The 14,935-nt window shown below is 42.3% G+C and overlaps 1 protein-coding gene across 1 annotated transcript in view; it reads right to left on the bottom strand.

Moving 5' to 3' along the window:
• Positions 1 to 552: 552 nt before the first annotated feature.
• Positions 553 to 14,935, bottom strand: part of ARSJ (arylsulfatase family, member J) — a gene marked incomplete at its 5' end in the record, with an annotated part of 34,758 nt that continues 20,375 nt past the window's right edge. The window contains 1 exon segment of the mRNA XM_009873094.1: positions 553 to 1,984. Within this exon segment, the coding sequence (XP_009871396.1) occupies positions 598 to 1,984 (1,387 nt within the window).

The following is a 14,935-nucleotide window of genomic DNA, read 5'->3' as shown; positions in this document are numbered from 1 at the left end:
CAGCCTTCTGGTTTTACTACAAATGGGGGGGAGCTTAGCACATCTAGGACATTCAAGAAACATTTCTGATTGATGTAAGACACACAAAGTCTAATTCAAAGCAGCTTTCCTCCTATCACGTCCCCCTCCCCATCACCTCTAAAAAGTTACTCTGATGGCTTCACGGATTTGCTGTGCTGTACCGAAAAACGTCACAGGTCGGTGAATAACGCCTTCTGACCCACAGAGGTTCTCAAGTTTTGTTTTGTTTTCTTTCTCTCTGTGAATCATCCGGCAGTTTGAGAACACACTCCCCAACTAATTTTGTCAAGGAACCATCATTTGTCAAAATCAAAATTCGTTGTTACCATCGTTGTTATGTGGAATGTAGCTGTGACGAGGGAGCACCATTCCCCTTGTCGAGGAGACAGTTTGTCACGCGGACACTTCCGAACACTCAAGGCAAAGCATTGAGATATCTTGTGCTGGTGAAATCAGAGGAAAAGGATGACAACTTTCACCCACAGTGCAGAGCTAGCATTTCTAGTATATTCCATCAGAAGTTCAAGAAAGTTGGGCCAAGCGGACTTGGACTTGGCAGAAGAGCGTGCTTAGAATTTAGCCACCCGCAAGACGCGAACGGCAATGTAACGACTGCCCTTTTTTCCGATTTGCTTTTTTCTTGCTCTTGTTCTTCTTTTGCTTATTTGCACCTTTACTTTTATCCGATTTCTTTTTCTTCTCGTCCTCCTTGAACCACGGACCCCAGACTCCTCCGTTCAGCTTCGGGTTACTCCGAGGGTCCTTGGGTGGGTATCGCACAGGAACCGCGGTCTTATTGAACTGCGAAAGCCTCCGCAACAACTGCTTCACCACATCTGGGTACTTTGCCGAGAGGTCCACTCGCTCATAGGGGTCAGCGGTGATGTTGAAAAGCCACACCGTTTTGCCAGCCGACCAAGAAACGCGTTCGTTGTGCCAGCGGTTGGGGCCCGCGTTGCTGAAGGCCTGGGGAGGTACCCAGTCGCTATATCCCGGATTTCCTGTCAGTAGTTTCCAGTGATTCACCCTGATGGCAGACTGAATCGCAGTGTTCCAGATCCCGTAGCCGGCTGCCCAGGAGCCGTTTTTGGCTTTTGTGTAAATGGGGTCGATGTTGTGTAAGATGTCTACTCGTGGAGAACGTCTGCCTTCGCTGATGGTTTCCCAGATGTCATAACCATCCAGCTGGGTATCTTCATCGATCTGCCCTTCTGCCAGCGTGATCAAAGTGGGGAACCAGTCCGTGATGTGCACAAGCTCCTTACAAACGGACCCTTTGTTTTTCAGAAGGGGGCTATGGACAAACCCGACAGCACGGATACCTCCTTCCCAGTAAGTCCCTTTGCTTCCTCGGAGAGGCCAGTTCCCGCCGCCGGCCCCCCCGCCGTTATCTGAAGAATAGATGATAATGCTGTTCTCATAGTAACCGTACTTCTTTAAAGCCAGGGTTACGTTGTTGATGGCTTCATCCAAACAAGCTAGCATCGCGGCGTACCTTCGCCTGTTGATGTTATTTATCGACCGATAATGTTCAAAATACTGCCCTGGCGCCTGAAGAGGCGAATGAACAGCTTGGTAAGCGATATATAAGAATATAGGTTTCCTGGGGTTATGAGAAGCCAAGATTTGTTGCACTTTTTGCGTGTACATCTGGGTCGAGTAGATGCCGTTGTCGTGATCCCAAGCCGCGTTGTCGTTCTCATACAGGTCGTAGCCGCATATCCCAGGGCTGTCACATTTGAAGTGAGTGTAATAGTCACCGCTGTTTTTTTAGAAAGTGTCGAACCCCCTCTGCGTGGGCATGTCCTCTCGGCGATAAAAGCCCAAGTGCCATTTGCCAACCATGTGCGTGGAATAACCGACCTCCTTCAGCTTCTGAGGTAGCGTGACGTTATCCAGAGGCAAGCAGTTGGGCTGGGTCGGCCGGATAATGGAGTGCTGAAGGCCGGTGTGGATCTGGTACCTGGAGGCAGGGAAGGAGACAGGCATCAGGCGAGTTTGGGGGGAAGAAATGCTCAGACCCTCACGCACGTACACCTAACCGTGACAGAAAATACTCCTGTGCGCGCCACGATTTTCTCTGGAAATATTCTGAAGCGCGTGTGTCGAAAACTAACGCGGTTGAGCCATTAAAGCTGCTGAAACGGGAGAACGGCATCTGTTTTGCTTCACAAGTGTTTAAGAGCGGTTTTCCCGCACCTCCTCTGGCCAGCGGGCAACAACCCTGGACCAGAAACATGACACAGCAGCGTCACACGCTCCTCTCCCTCCTGGTCTCACTTTTAGCGTTTTAATTTCCTTGCAGCTGTGAGCAGCGTCAAAGGATCTCGGAGGCAACACGCGGCCTCTGAAGCATTATTTGGGCACTGCTGTTTTCAAGCTAGAAGTCAAACTCACGGAGCTCAACAGCATGCCTGATGTGTAACGTAAACCCCAGAAAGTTGGTTTTTCATCACTGGATCTCTTGTTCAGCTGTCATTTTCTGCCCTTGCCTAACTGTTCGCTGAAATGTTTCCCTCCACAAACGGAGCTAGACAAAATATCTATATAAACAGGAGCACAGATACTTGAAGTATCTTTTTTTTGCCCTCCACACAAGGCTTTCACATGTCCTGTTTAACAATGATTATGGAGTATTATGTGGATAAATAAAACTTTTACAATGCCTCGTAATTTGCTAGTGGTAAACATATCTACAGCATATAAATACGCTGGACTTCGAGTCTTTAACAGCAGTATATTTAAAGGAAAGGATAATAAATTCTGCAGTGCAACACAGTCTCGGTGTAAAGAATACATATGGCCTCCACATGATTAGAAAATGAATTCAGCATGGGCAGTAGTAGGATCAAAAATCAAGCACAAACCCATTTATGTAAGTTTTACACTAAAAACTAAAAGTTAACAGCACACTGTAAAACAGAAACAACTTCTCCCCGAGTGTGAGAATAGATTGAATTCTCCGTCATGAATGGAAGAGCTCAGTCCACAGACACTGTGAATCTTTCCCCAAAACACTTTCTTATGAATTTGTGGTAGTAGGAGTCTGGACTTCCTGACACATTCTGCTAGTATTGCCAATCTGATCGGCCTCCTGAGCTATGTACAAAATTAAACACTCTGGCCCCTGCCTGTCCATAAATAACTTAAGGTCTGCTTTTATATGATGCCTTCCTGGCCAAGATCTTAGAAGGCACCGTAGATGTCTTCAGTGCCTGCCAATCTGTAATAACTGTGTAACTCCCATTTTATTCCTGACCATATTTCCACAGAACCAGAAGCTCTAGTCTGGCTAATTTATTGCAGAAGCTTTGGGTGTTGCACTCCTCTGCTTTAAGCTAGCCTGTACTCGGCACAGGGCAGCGCCACTGCTTTTCTTTGTCTCCCTGGCACTTTTTCAGAGCATTGTTTCTGGTACCACTTTGTGGACCTGGAGCCCTGCCACCCAATTGTCCCCAAAATTCACAAGCTGGGGCCAACACAGGAGATACAGCAGTAGTTAAAGCACACTGTCAGAATTAGGGCTTTGGAAGCCCCGCTCGGCTTTCGTAAAAGAACTGTCATGCACACACAAATATCCATGGCTTTCCCATGATTCAAGCATAATATTCTTCTCCTTTTAAAACAGGTAAAGAACAGCAAGGAAACAAAGCTGAAGGCAGTGCCCCATACCTGCAGTTTGCTCCATCTTTTAGAGTCCTCAGGGAAGTACATTCACAAAACACTTCACTTCCTTCCCCTTCTCTTTCCTCCGCTTGTTAAACTCTTTCAATATATTCCCCTTATTTGATCCAACTGAAAATGGCCTTGCCCCCACCCTGCCACTTCAGTAAATAGCTTCTGCTTTCTTCAACCTGGACAGCCTCCTCTCTATCAGATCAACCCCCTTGATAAGCTAATTCTGCTGTAAATCAGAATTTTCTCTAGAGCGATGATGTAATTGAGATCCTTCCACCTTCTCCTCAACACAGAAGCTGAGCCTGAGGGGAAACAGGCAACAGAATTCGCGACACGCTGCAAACCAATTTGCCTCCTGACGACGCCTGCACAGAAACTATGATACTCATGCAAAGTTAATTTTTATGAAGAGTTCATCAACAGTAGGCAGATTCTCCAGCTAGGGCTTTTCAGTGATAGAGCCAAGCATGAAATTCCTGCACTGTTAATCTGATAAATTCTGAAGGAAAAAAGCCTTAAGAATTAGCTTCACTTATACATACACTGCTTAGGAAAACACCTGGCATACAGCAACGCAACTTATTTCTGCAGTTCCTGCAGTAAGTTATTCAAAACGCTGGTTACAACACACATACAGCACTCCACCTCAATTCTCTGCTGCTGCCTTTTTTCACAAGACTTTGCTGTGTTTCCCTTATGTGTGTGTGTGTTCTATTTATGGTAGAGCTGTGCTTCTCAACATACATACACGCAAGCCGAGAGATAGGCATTATAAAGATATGTGCAAAAAAAATCAATTCTAAGTAAAAATATTCGAGCCGCAGAAGTTTCAGAGAAATATCAACCTCTAATTATCAGGATATTCTTCACTATTATACAAATGATCAAGATTTGTTCGCTTTTCTCCACCGTGTGCTTTCCTAATTGGTCCATTATGTGCGGATACTACTTTTCAGTGAAAGTATTTTGTTGTCAGAGGACTTGCAGACCATTCACAGGGAAATAAAGTAATCTAAGCAAAAGGCAGTGATTATATGGAAACAGATGGCCTTAATGGCAATAGAAAAAGGGTCTTTATTTTTATTTATTATTATTTCAAACTGTATTTAGACTGCGCAAGAGAAGAACAAACTGAGCAAGGCAAATCAGGAAGAAAATAAGAGGCAGATGCTCATTTGGGGGGAGTTCTCTAAAAGACAAACTCACGAGCTCAGTAACTGCCATGAAACGTCCGTGAAACACATTCTATAGATTTCATTGCTTTCTACCACAAGATGAGCTAATTCTTTAGAATAAATTAGTTTAATTTAATCCCAAACGCAGAAAGCAAATTGTGATCATGGGTAGTATGGAATTCATTAGGACAACTACAACACTAGCAACCAGTTAAATATGAGCAAATGCTGACAGGCCACAAAATCTAATCCCATAGTTCCTTAGACTTTGACCTTGATGCACAGTATTTACATAAGGGTAACAGACTGATAATATTCTGCATAAAGTATAGGGGTTCAAGACGTGAGTATTTTATACGTAGGTACTATACGTACACCCCTCTTTCTCCCTACGCCTCCAACAATCTAGATCATGATTGTCTCTACTAGATGTCCAAAATCTGACATGTACAGAACAAGAACCTAGGAAAAATTTTACGCAAGACATCCACCTAATAATAAGCATGTTGAAAATTAACTTATCCTCTCTATACGGGTTCAGTTCTTCTTTGCACATTTTCTACTCCTATTTCTGTTTTACTGGTGTGGAAGTTGTTCAGATGTTTACAGCAGGAAGGCTGTGCTAGCTGTTCCAGCAAAGGCAGCTGTTTAATGCTGGTTGACTGTTACACCACTTTGTTTACTTGTCTGTAGTGGAGACTTTAAAGCAACGGACTCCCGGTGGGAATATCGCGATGACTTCATAGGTCCTCTGCTTCTTGGATGTCGAGAGAAGTATTTTAGAGGTTTCTTAAAATAAATAAATAACACAAATAAATCCTCCATCCAGAGTTTGAGCTCACGACACTGCTTTCCAACATCATTTCCCTTCCTGTCTTAATCTAGAAAAGCACAAAGCTAAGCCAGCGGCTTTTACATTACTTCTACCTTCGGTCTCAGGGTGCAGAGACCATTAAGTTGTTAGAAGTCAACTGCACGTTCAAGTTCCAGCATCTCTGTGGCTGTAAATCACCATGGGGACACTAAAGTCGATTTGACCTGAGCGTGAGGAATGCACTAACATTCGGAGGTTAATTTTCCCCTTTCTGATGTCTTCAGTAAAGCTAAATTAGTTTTGCAGTTCTCCTCTGGAGAGCAAACCGAAGTGAAGAAGTACACCTATGACAGCAGTCTTTGCACATTTGCACTACTACTCCCCCGAAGCAGAGCGCCAGACTTAAGGTCTGTGTAGTAGAAGAGATTCTCCTGGCACGTCTCGCAGCCCCACGGTGCTGACGCAGTCATAAACATATGTAGGACAAACCAGTTGTGTTCCAAAATGTTTCCCTAAGGAGCTTTCTATTGAGTATTTTCCCCCTTAACTTCAGGGTGGGTTCTGCACTGAGAAGGAGGCCGGGATGTTTCTAATTTTGTAACGTGCATGTACTAAGTTATTGATTTTTAAGCTTTCACAATTTTAAAATGCTGCATTAATTGTCTTCAAACTGAGATTCTTTCAAGGCTCACTGAAGATTAACAAAGAAGCTCAGTTTGAAGTTTCTAGTTTCAGGAACTTTTGCTAGCACAGTTCTAGCTAGCACATGTGGAAAATATATTTTTATTATTCTTGCATAGCTCAGGATACGTCAAAAAAAATTTCTCAATTTTTAAAATAATAAACTCTAACCTAGGGTTTATAAAAATATTTTAAACTAAAAAAAGCATTTGCCAGAAGGAGTTGCAAACAGAGCGATAAGCACTGAGGTATGCGGGCGACATTAAAGGAATCATTATGGATGATTATTGATTTCCTTTTTAAAAATAATAAAATATAACAAGTAGGCATCAGTCTAAAAAGTAGGCTTAGGGGCTCCTAAACAACAGCCTTTGCCATCTTACCTGGAACTGTTTGCACAACACAACAGATAGAAATATAGCTGTTCCAGGTGAGTAAAGAATACAGACACGGGTGACATTTCTTTGCTTGGAGGTCCCTAGTCCTCTGAGGTCTTAGTTGGTGGGGAGAAGAAAGACCTAACACCGCACTCACCCCCAGCAAATCATTAGAAGAAGCACTCAATGACCAGTAAGAAAAAAATAGGTACATTGTGGAGTCCACAAACATAACTGTTTAGATAAGCTGTTAGTTCAGGCAGATGTGTTTACTCTTACTTACCTCGAAGCTGCTCGGAGCTCCACAAGATGTGAGGGAAGCGGGAGTTGGCTGGAAGCTCTTTGGCTTTCAGCCCTCCGAAAAGGCTGGGCCAGAGCACAGCAGAGAGATGCAAAGTTCCCGATCAGACACGGACCAAAATGGAAGGATCACGCAACACAAAAGGGACTTTGCATCAGAACTATTTGCTGTGAGACCTAAATGTCTTATGGTGAATCTGCTAAGGTTTTTAAAACTCAAATCAGAGAGCGAGGCTGGAAGAGGGGCAGGCTGATACAGGAGACACTGGGGCAGAGAGATAGAGCTAAGCTGATTTAAATGAGATGCAAATAAACCTATCACAGCCTGACATGAACTGCTGCAAAGCAGTCAGCGAGTACCAATCCCTAGTCCCTTCGGACTGATGACAACGGAGGCCACAGCCTGTAGCCACAGCGCTCCTTTCTCATTTTGCATTAAGTAAATTTCCTGAGAAGCTAAATGCTCTCAAAATTTTGATGACTTTTTTATTTCCAGCCTTTTCTTAAATTGTGACAAGTCTTTCCTTTGCTAATTTCCTCTTGCAAAAGCAGGCAGGAGGCATCTCAGCAGTTTGACTTTCTGTTCTCAACAAGGCCAGGTCAGCTAAACTCCGGCGATCTCATTTCTTCAGTATTGATGGCCTAAGGCAACAGCATGGAAGTTTTGGTTTTCATGCAATATAGTCTTCTCAGAAACAATCTTAAGGAATCCTGAGCCTACACTACCTAAGTTAAAGTTCATCTTTCAAAAATAGCAGCTATGCAGAAGCGCGGGAGGAAGCAGTTTTCTCTGCCCTAAGTTCCGGATACTCGGTTCCATCGGTTTAACATACAGTTTAAATAAAAATGTGATTTCAGCCAGGTAGTTGGCTGAAATGGGACCAAAGTAAGCAATCAAAGTTTGCGCCATGAACATGAGTGATGCTCTAAGTATGGAAATAAGTCTTTAGTCAGCCATGCAGCGTTTCGTCCTGGTTAAAATTCTGAACAACGCTAAGGAGTAAAGGAAATACCTTTTGCGTTAGAACACGATCTGTCACAAAACGTACCCTTTTGCTGAACAATATAAATTAAGGAGAGAAGGGGTATTTTGCCTTATGCTGCCTATTTTTCCACCTGCTTAAGACTGTGGGTAAGGGACTCTGCCTATCAATCTTGTCCTGTCGATTTGAATTAGATATACAATATTTATATTGATATAAGCAAATTGTGCTGTAGCAATGGAGTTCCTTCTCAGAGAGGGTGGGTACATGACTCACGGAAAATAACCTCCTTGTAGAAAAGAGGAGCATGGACCAGGCAATTCTTCACCGGGCTATGAGTTACGGCTCCATTTGCTGCAGCAAATGACGTGCAGAATACTGTGCTACAGCCTGACCAACATCGCTTTACCTTTTTTAATTTAACTTTTTTTTTTTAAAGAAATCTGAGGGAGGCAAAGAGTGTTCACTTTCTTAAGTAGGTATGATCCCTCTGGTCCCCGCAGTCCTGTTTCCCAACTATTCGACTGGCTAAACGCACGCTGCGTTGAGCCCTGGGTACATGTCACTGCCTCAAGTTTCCTCCTTTCCTTGGGAAAGAAATCCAAGAAAAGAAGCCCAAGAGAATCTGAACAGGCCCCTCGGAACATTTTCTCTGCTCAAGGCTTCTGTCAACGTTAAACATAAGCCAGAAAAAACTCTACGAATCTATCATTTAACCACATTTATTTTCTAGCTTATAATATTCAGGGGGAGGAGACAAGTTATGAATGTAGCCGGATCAGAGAAGCGATCGCAACATTTGAGATTAAGTGTGGACTCCAAACCTTTGTAGACTTTCACTGCGTCAGCCCACATAAGATAAAAGTTTTCACACACAGACTTTCATTTCATCTTCAGCTCTATTCCTTGAAATTTTATGTGCTTATAAATCAGAGTGGAAAACCATCCACTTCTAAACCAAGTGCTTACATAAAAGGCATAACTCAAATTATTTACTGTTTTATCACTGTGGCAGGGCTACTGCAAACATTTCACTTGATTCGGAATTTTGCCCTACTTCTAAGTTGGGTTTTTTGGGGGAGGGGGTTGTGTTTTAAATCAGCTAAGACTCTTCCATCAAACACACCAAAATGAAAAAAAAAAAAGCACTTTTTTTCATGGACTAATAACGTTACTGTTTTTTGTTCCAGTTACTTTTTTCCAAAGACCTACAGGAGTTGAGGTATCCTTGTTTAACCAAACGCCCTTTGGATTTTGATGCATTAACTCAATCACAAAATCATTTGGAAATTCTGATCTCATGCAAGCTCTGACATTTGGCTATTTGAATAACGTCCTTACGCTGCCACAGTGCTTATACTGCAAACGGCCTTTTCTCATCCGGCACCTGGAAAAGCCACCCAGAGTTACATTAACAAAAATAAACGTGTATCAATAGCTGGAGGGACTTCCAGTGAACTCCCTGGCGTGGTTCAGAAGCCCTGCTAGAGCGAAGGATGCTGTTGCTCAGTAGCTGGAGAATCAAGCCCCAAAACATTCGTCTTTGTGGCTCTGTATTTTGACCGATTTTGCACCTCAAGGAGATGCACCAGCTCTACTCTCTTCTATCTCCCCACCTCCCGCTGAAGCAATCGGCACCCCGGGAGTGAGGCCGAGCCTGGTGACCAGCGGGAGAGAAACTCCTCTCTGGAGTTGCTGGCTTTAAAGGCAAAAAAACCCGACTGCAGAATCAAGCTGCGAAAGGAAAGAAGCAAAAATCTTTATCTGCGTTCCCTGAGGGTTACTCTCCCCAGTTGCAAGGGGCAGGTAGTGCAGGGAAAAAATAAAAATCATATCATGAAAGTCAAGCAGAAGCCTCAACTTTAAATCACCCTGCACATTTAAATTGCAGTTAGTATTTTCATATATTAATTCTGATTTTGTGCAAACCGTTGTTACACTGGCAGTATATCCGCTACTAACCTTTCCTGACAGTGAGACAATTTATCTGCTCAAATGGGAGGACAAAAGGGAAAAAGGAGAACGTGGGAGTTGGCAGCAGCTGGAATGCATATGTGTATATGCAGCTATTGTTCCTTTTGCTCCCAGTTCGCTGCAGCTGTGGAAACAGAGCAGAACGTTTCCAACTTTATCACTGAATGTTATTCATTTAGAAAAAAAGGCGGGGAGGGAAATGTGCGATTGCATAATCGGCGCTCTCCGTTCCGTGTCTACACGTAAGCGACACGAAAAGAAAACAAATTGACTCAATGCTTTGCGTGCCAACCACAAATGCAGACGCGGCCATCAAATTCTGGGCTCTCAGCAACAACAGATCCCATCGGATATTACACCTAATCAGCGTGTTACGAGGGAACGAAACGCAGCGCTGTGAGCTCACGAGTGTGCTGGAGCCGCACTCGCAAGAAGAGAAGCCCCTGTAGCCACACAGGCATTTTCACGTGAGCAGAGAAAACTGCCGTGTGCACGTGTGAAATAGGTTTCAGCTAAAATTCTCAAGGTTGAAACTTGTAATTCTGTGACAGTTTAGGAAAATTCGTGCAACTTTATACAAAAAGAATGTATTCAGTGAATGCACCTAAGGGACGTGACAGCTATTCATCATATGGTTGCCTTTCATAAGAAAAAAATGACATCTTTGATAGCAGTCCTTAAGGCAGCAGCCAAACAGCTATTTTCTTACCTTACACTTCAATTAAAGTTCCCATTTTGACCAGTTATTACTATTTCTGAATTAATATTGCCCTTATGTATTATTCATCTACCCAGAACCTTGAATCTATAGCAAAGAATCAAAACGCTGCAAAATGACCTTGAACTGACAGCAAGGGTGACTGAGGAAAAAATGACAAAATGTAAAATATAGGTTAACAACTACTATCATGGTTTTATACGATATCACTTGAGAGAAATAACTGCTTCACAAATAAAGAACATTATGACATTGAAAATAAAATTTCAGGATTATTCAGAGCTTCAGAGACATCTCAAGTGGTTTAGATACCTTTACACAACATCCAAACTTTGCAAAAGCTATAATTTTCTATTAACCATTGAACAACTACATTGAGCGTGACATTGGAGAATGTCACAGTTTCGTCGCTTTATTGAGCTTAAGTACATCATAGGCCATTACGTTTCTTTTGAAACCTTAATCTAATTTAAAATTAGAGATTAATTACTATTGAGAGTGTGCTACTTTAGTGGTAACGGCCACAACCTCTCTTTAGTATTTATAATTATAGCCTATTATCCTGTTCAATTATATGTCTCAAGCTCAGCTGTCTCATAGCACATATTACAGGAAAGAGAGACCCGATTCTAGCCCCCGTAACCAATATGTAGCTACCTAAGGAGAAGGAGCAATTCCATCAATTTCAACTGAATACTCTTGCAGATAGATTTCTGCTCAGTGTCACCAAAACATTAAAATGAGTCCCTGAGTTAACACATGAACCCCCTTTTCTAGCTTCACTGTGAATGTTGATTAATTAAGAAATATTCCTGGATGATCATTTCTCTTTCATCGCTACTGTGCTACTCTATTTGTTCTACCTGATGTGATCTATCATATACTATTATTGTAAAACGTACATTTGCATCAAAAGAAAATTATTAGCTCCTCCTTCATCTCCCATAGGTCACGCAGCAACTCACCATAGCAGGATATCCACCTAGAGCAATGCGAGAGCTGCGTGTTTGTGCTTAAAGCTTGATTACGCATTTCTAGACACCTGTGGTTGATACCACCCACACACCAGCCGCATATTAAAGGATAAAGTGTTATTCAAAACTGAAAAATTGAGAGTGCACCATCCACTTAATTCCCTTATGCAACGTAACTTCGAGTTTTGCACAGACTGCAATGCCCACCCAGACACCTCCTGCTTAAAATCTTTCAACACCATGATGACCTTGTCTCCTGCCTCTGCAGGTGTCCTGGGACAGACGCAAGCCCGAAACTGTTTGATGACACTCCAGAGCTTCTGCTAGAACTGAAGTCATATTCCAAGAAGAGCTACAGTCATGATAATATGAAGAACAGCTTTATCAGGATAGAAGAAGAAAATTAATTTTGACTTGTCAACAACACACAAGTCCTTTTGTGATTCAGATACTGGTCAGTGTTGAAGGCACTATGTGCAGTTCCCAAAGAAATAACATATTAAGATAACAAAGTATTTCACTAACCTGGGTCCCAGGTGAAAAGCTCCTGATTGACAACGTGGGGAAATAAAACATCTTTGTTTATTCCCAGGGGAGATTTGACATGGAAATGAAATGCTTTCGCTGCCACTCTCTGAGTGGATGTAGCTGTGGGTGTGCTTTTGCAGCAAAGGAAGGAAGGAGTGGGGAGCAGTGTTTCAAGACTGTCAAGTCATTTACATGACAAATTTTAACTAACTTAGCAGAGATATTACATACTGTATAATATGGCATAAAAGGGGAAGTAAAAGGTCTATATTCAAAGCACGGTGGTTTTCTTACTTCTGGGATTTACAAGTTTCTGTAAAGCAATACAAGCACAAAGACAAACTGAACTCTTTTCCCATGTATCCTTAAAGATTGTGGCCATCAGTTTCTTTCTCTCTTAAAATCTCTGTATTTGGAACTCAAACCAGCTTCAGGAGGTATCATACCCAGCCCTTGTACACTCTGTTTGTGAGATGCGGGTGGGGGCACTCTCCACAAATTTCCTCCCACCATCCTGCTACACTTCTCCCTTCCTTTTAGTCTCCTATGCCATAGAAGAGACAAGAGTTACAAGACCTGTAAGAGTATAAGAGTTACAAGAGCAACAAGAGTTAATACCAGACGGAGGTTACCTTCACGTCTGTTTCTGGGTCTCCACTCGAGTGAATAATGAAGTGATTTGGATAAATGCTTCTTTATTTCCCTCCTAAATCCAGCTTAGCAAAACAAGTACGGCTATCTTGGATGTCACTGCCGCACTCTCTAATCCTTTCTAACGACTGGTAATTTCTCATTTGGACTGCTCCTTGGTCACATCTTGCTTTACTGTTTGTCTTGCGGGAGTGTCCAAAAGCCTCACAGAAACTGAGGCCTGGAAATACAATGGAGAGTAAGAGCGGGGGTGAATAGAAACAGGTGCTAGTCCAAGAAAAACCTAAAATCCACGTCTCTTATGTGTCCAGCAGTTATGTCTAAAAGCAGACAAAGCATACGTAAAGTATTTGCTACAAACTGTTAACATATTCATGAAACCGTGACTTATTTTAAGAGGGTGATTTTGATCCCAGACAAAATACCACAAGAATGACTTACGTAACGGAGCGAGTTGGAGAAGCTGAAGTGAGGTGTAAATCAGACACACACCAAGTTTTGGGAGTATGCATTTGATATACTTAACAAGTAAAACCTAGTACTGAAATGGTTCACTGCTAGAGGAACACTTGATAGGAACCCATCTTGGTCTACAGTCACAGCAGAAGGTGTTCATACACGGATAATTCTGTCATTCAGCTGTAAGCTGTTCTTATTCTCGAGTCAACCTCGTCCCACTCATGGGTATTATACAAAAAGAATGAGCATGAATTATGGTGGTGTGGTACTAATTGACCACCATGTATTGTCATAGTCCATGAATCTCCATCACAAACCTCAACAGTCAATAGAAAAAATCAACGTAGTATTCTAAGTTAAAAACCATCACGAAAAACTAAAGTAATTTAACTGGTGATGTGAGGCATTTACTTTCTCAAAGATTCTTTAGGAGCCATGAGAAAAAAAAACCCTTATAAAATTAAAAATAAAAGGTAGAAATAACGATTTGTAAAGAAACCTTAGTTGTTAAGGAGAAAGGGAAACACACTTAGCATTTATCAAAATGTTTGTTTCATTAAATACCTACAGACCTCTGACTCGGGAAGATCCCTTTGGAAATTATGAATTTCAGCGGTTAGTAATCACGGTGCTAACATGAAAATGAACAAAATGCTGTAATGCCAAACAAATGAAGCCTCATCGTTTAGAGTCTGTTCTTGCTATTTTCAACATGCATCTCTGTGTGGAGAGAGGAGGAGGGGAACTGTGGGATTGTAAAGCCACAAGAGGGAAGGAGAAGAAAGAAGAATCGGTCATGCTTTGTATCTGCCATGAATGACAAGACAAAATATTTCTTTCCCCTTAAGGAGCCAAGAGTTAAAGGAGGAGAAAATCAGCACAAGCGAATGCACGCACAGTGATTTGCTGACATTCTACAGGACTGACTGCACGACAACCGCCCAACACCACACAGAGCTGACGAGTTGTGACAATACCACAGAGCTCTCTTCATCTGGGAGAACGCGAAGATGTTCATAAAACCGCTGAATATCTGAACATCACATCTGTTCAGTTTTGTTTGTATGAGACTTTTCCATCCACTAAACAAGGGTCACTAGGAGGGAAGCAGCTCAGCAGAAGCTGTAAACCCTTCAGGGAGCCTGTCAGCTAACTCACTAACAAAATTCTTATCTGCTTTTTCCTCTTAGTAATAACAGTATATAAGTCAGTTACACAACTTTTCCCTTTCAGCTTCCAAGTTTTCCAAAGGATCGATTAATCAGGTTTCCCACAAGAGTGGGGGCACACTATAAAACACATTTTTAACTAGTTCTGTGAATGTGCCCCTGCAACTTAACCAAACTGCCGAAATGCACCTGCTCCTCACTAACTGTCCCAGCTGACTTGTTCAATACTCAGCACGTAATATTTTTTGAATTCTGGTAATCTGGCTCCACAACTGTAAAATTCCTCAACGGATCATTTTACACCCAGCTTTTCATAAGCAGTGCTCTATAAACTGCAAGATCAACTTCTTAGCTCTTATTTGTGTTAAAATCAAGTACCTGTTTTTCAAAACTAGGCTTACGTATGCATGTTTAAAATCAAAACGCAAGCGAG

The sequence above is a fragment of the Apaloderma vittatum genome, unplaced genomic scaffold (genome assembly GCF_000703405.1).
Source record: "Apaloderma vittatum isolate BGI_N311 unplaced genomic scaffold, ASM70340v1 scaffold3940, whole genome shotgun sequence".
Classification (NCBI taxonomy): domain Eukaryota; kingdom Metazoa; phylum Chordata; class Aves; order Trogoniformes; family Trogonidae; genus Apaloderma; species Apaloderma vittatum.
The sequence above is the reverse complement of the archived record's forward strand: the minus strand, read 5'-3'. Positions and strand labels throughout refer to the sequence as shown.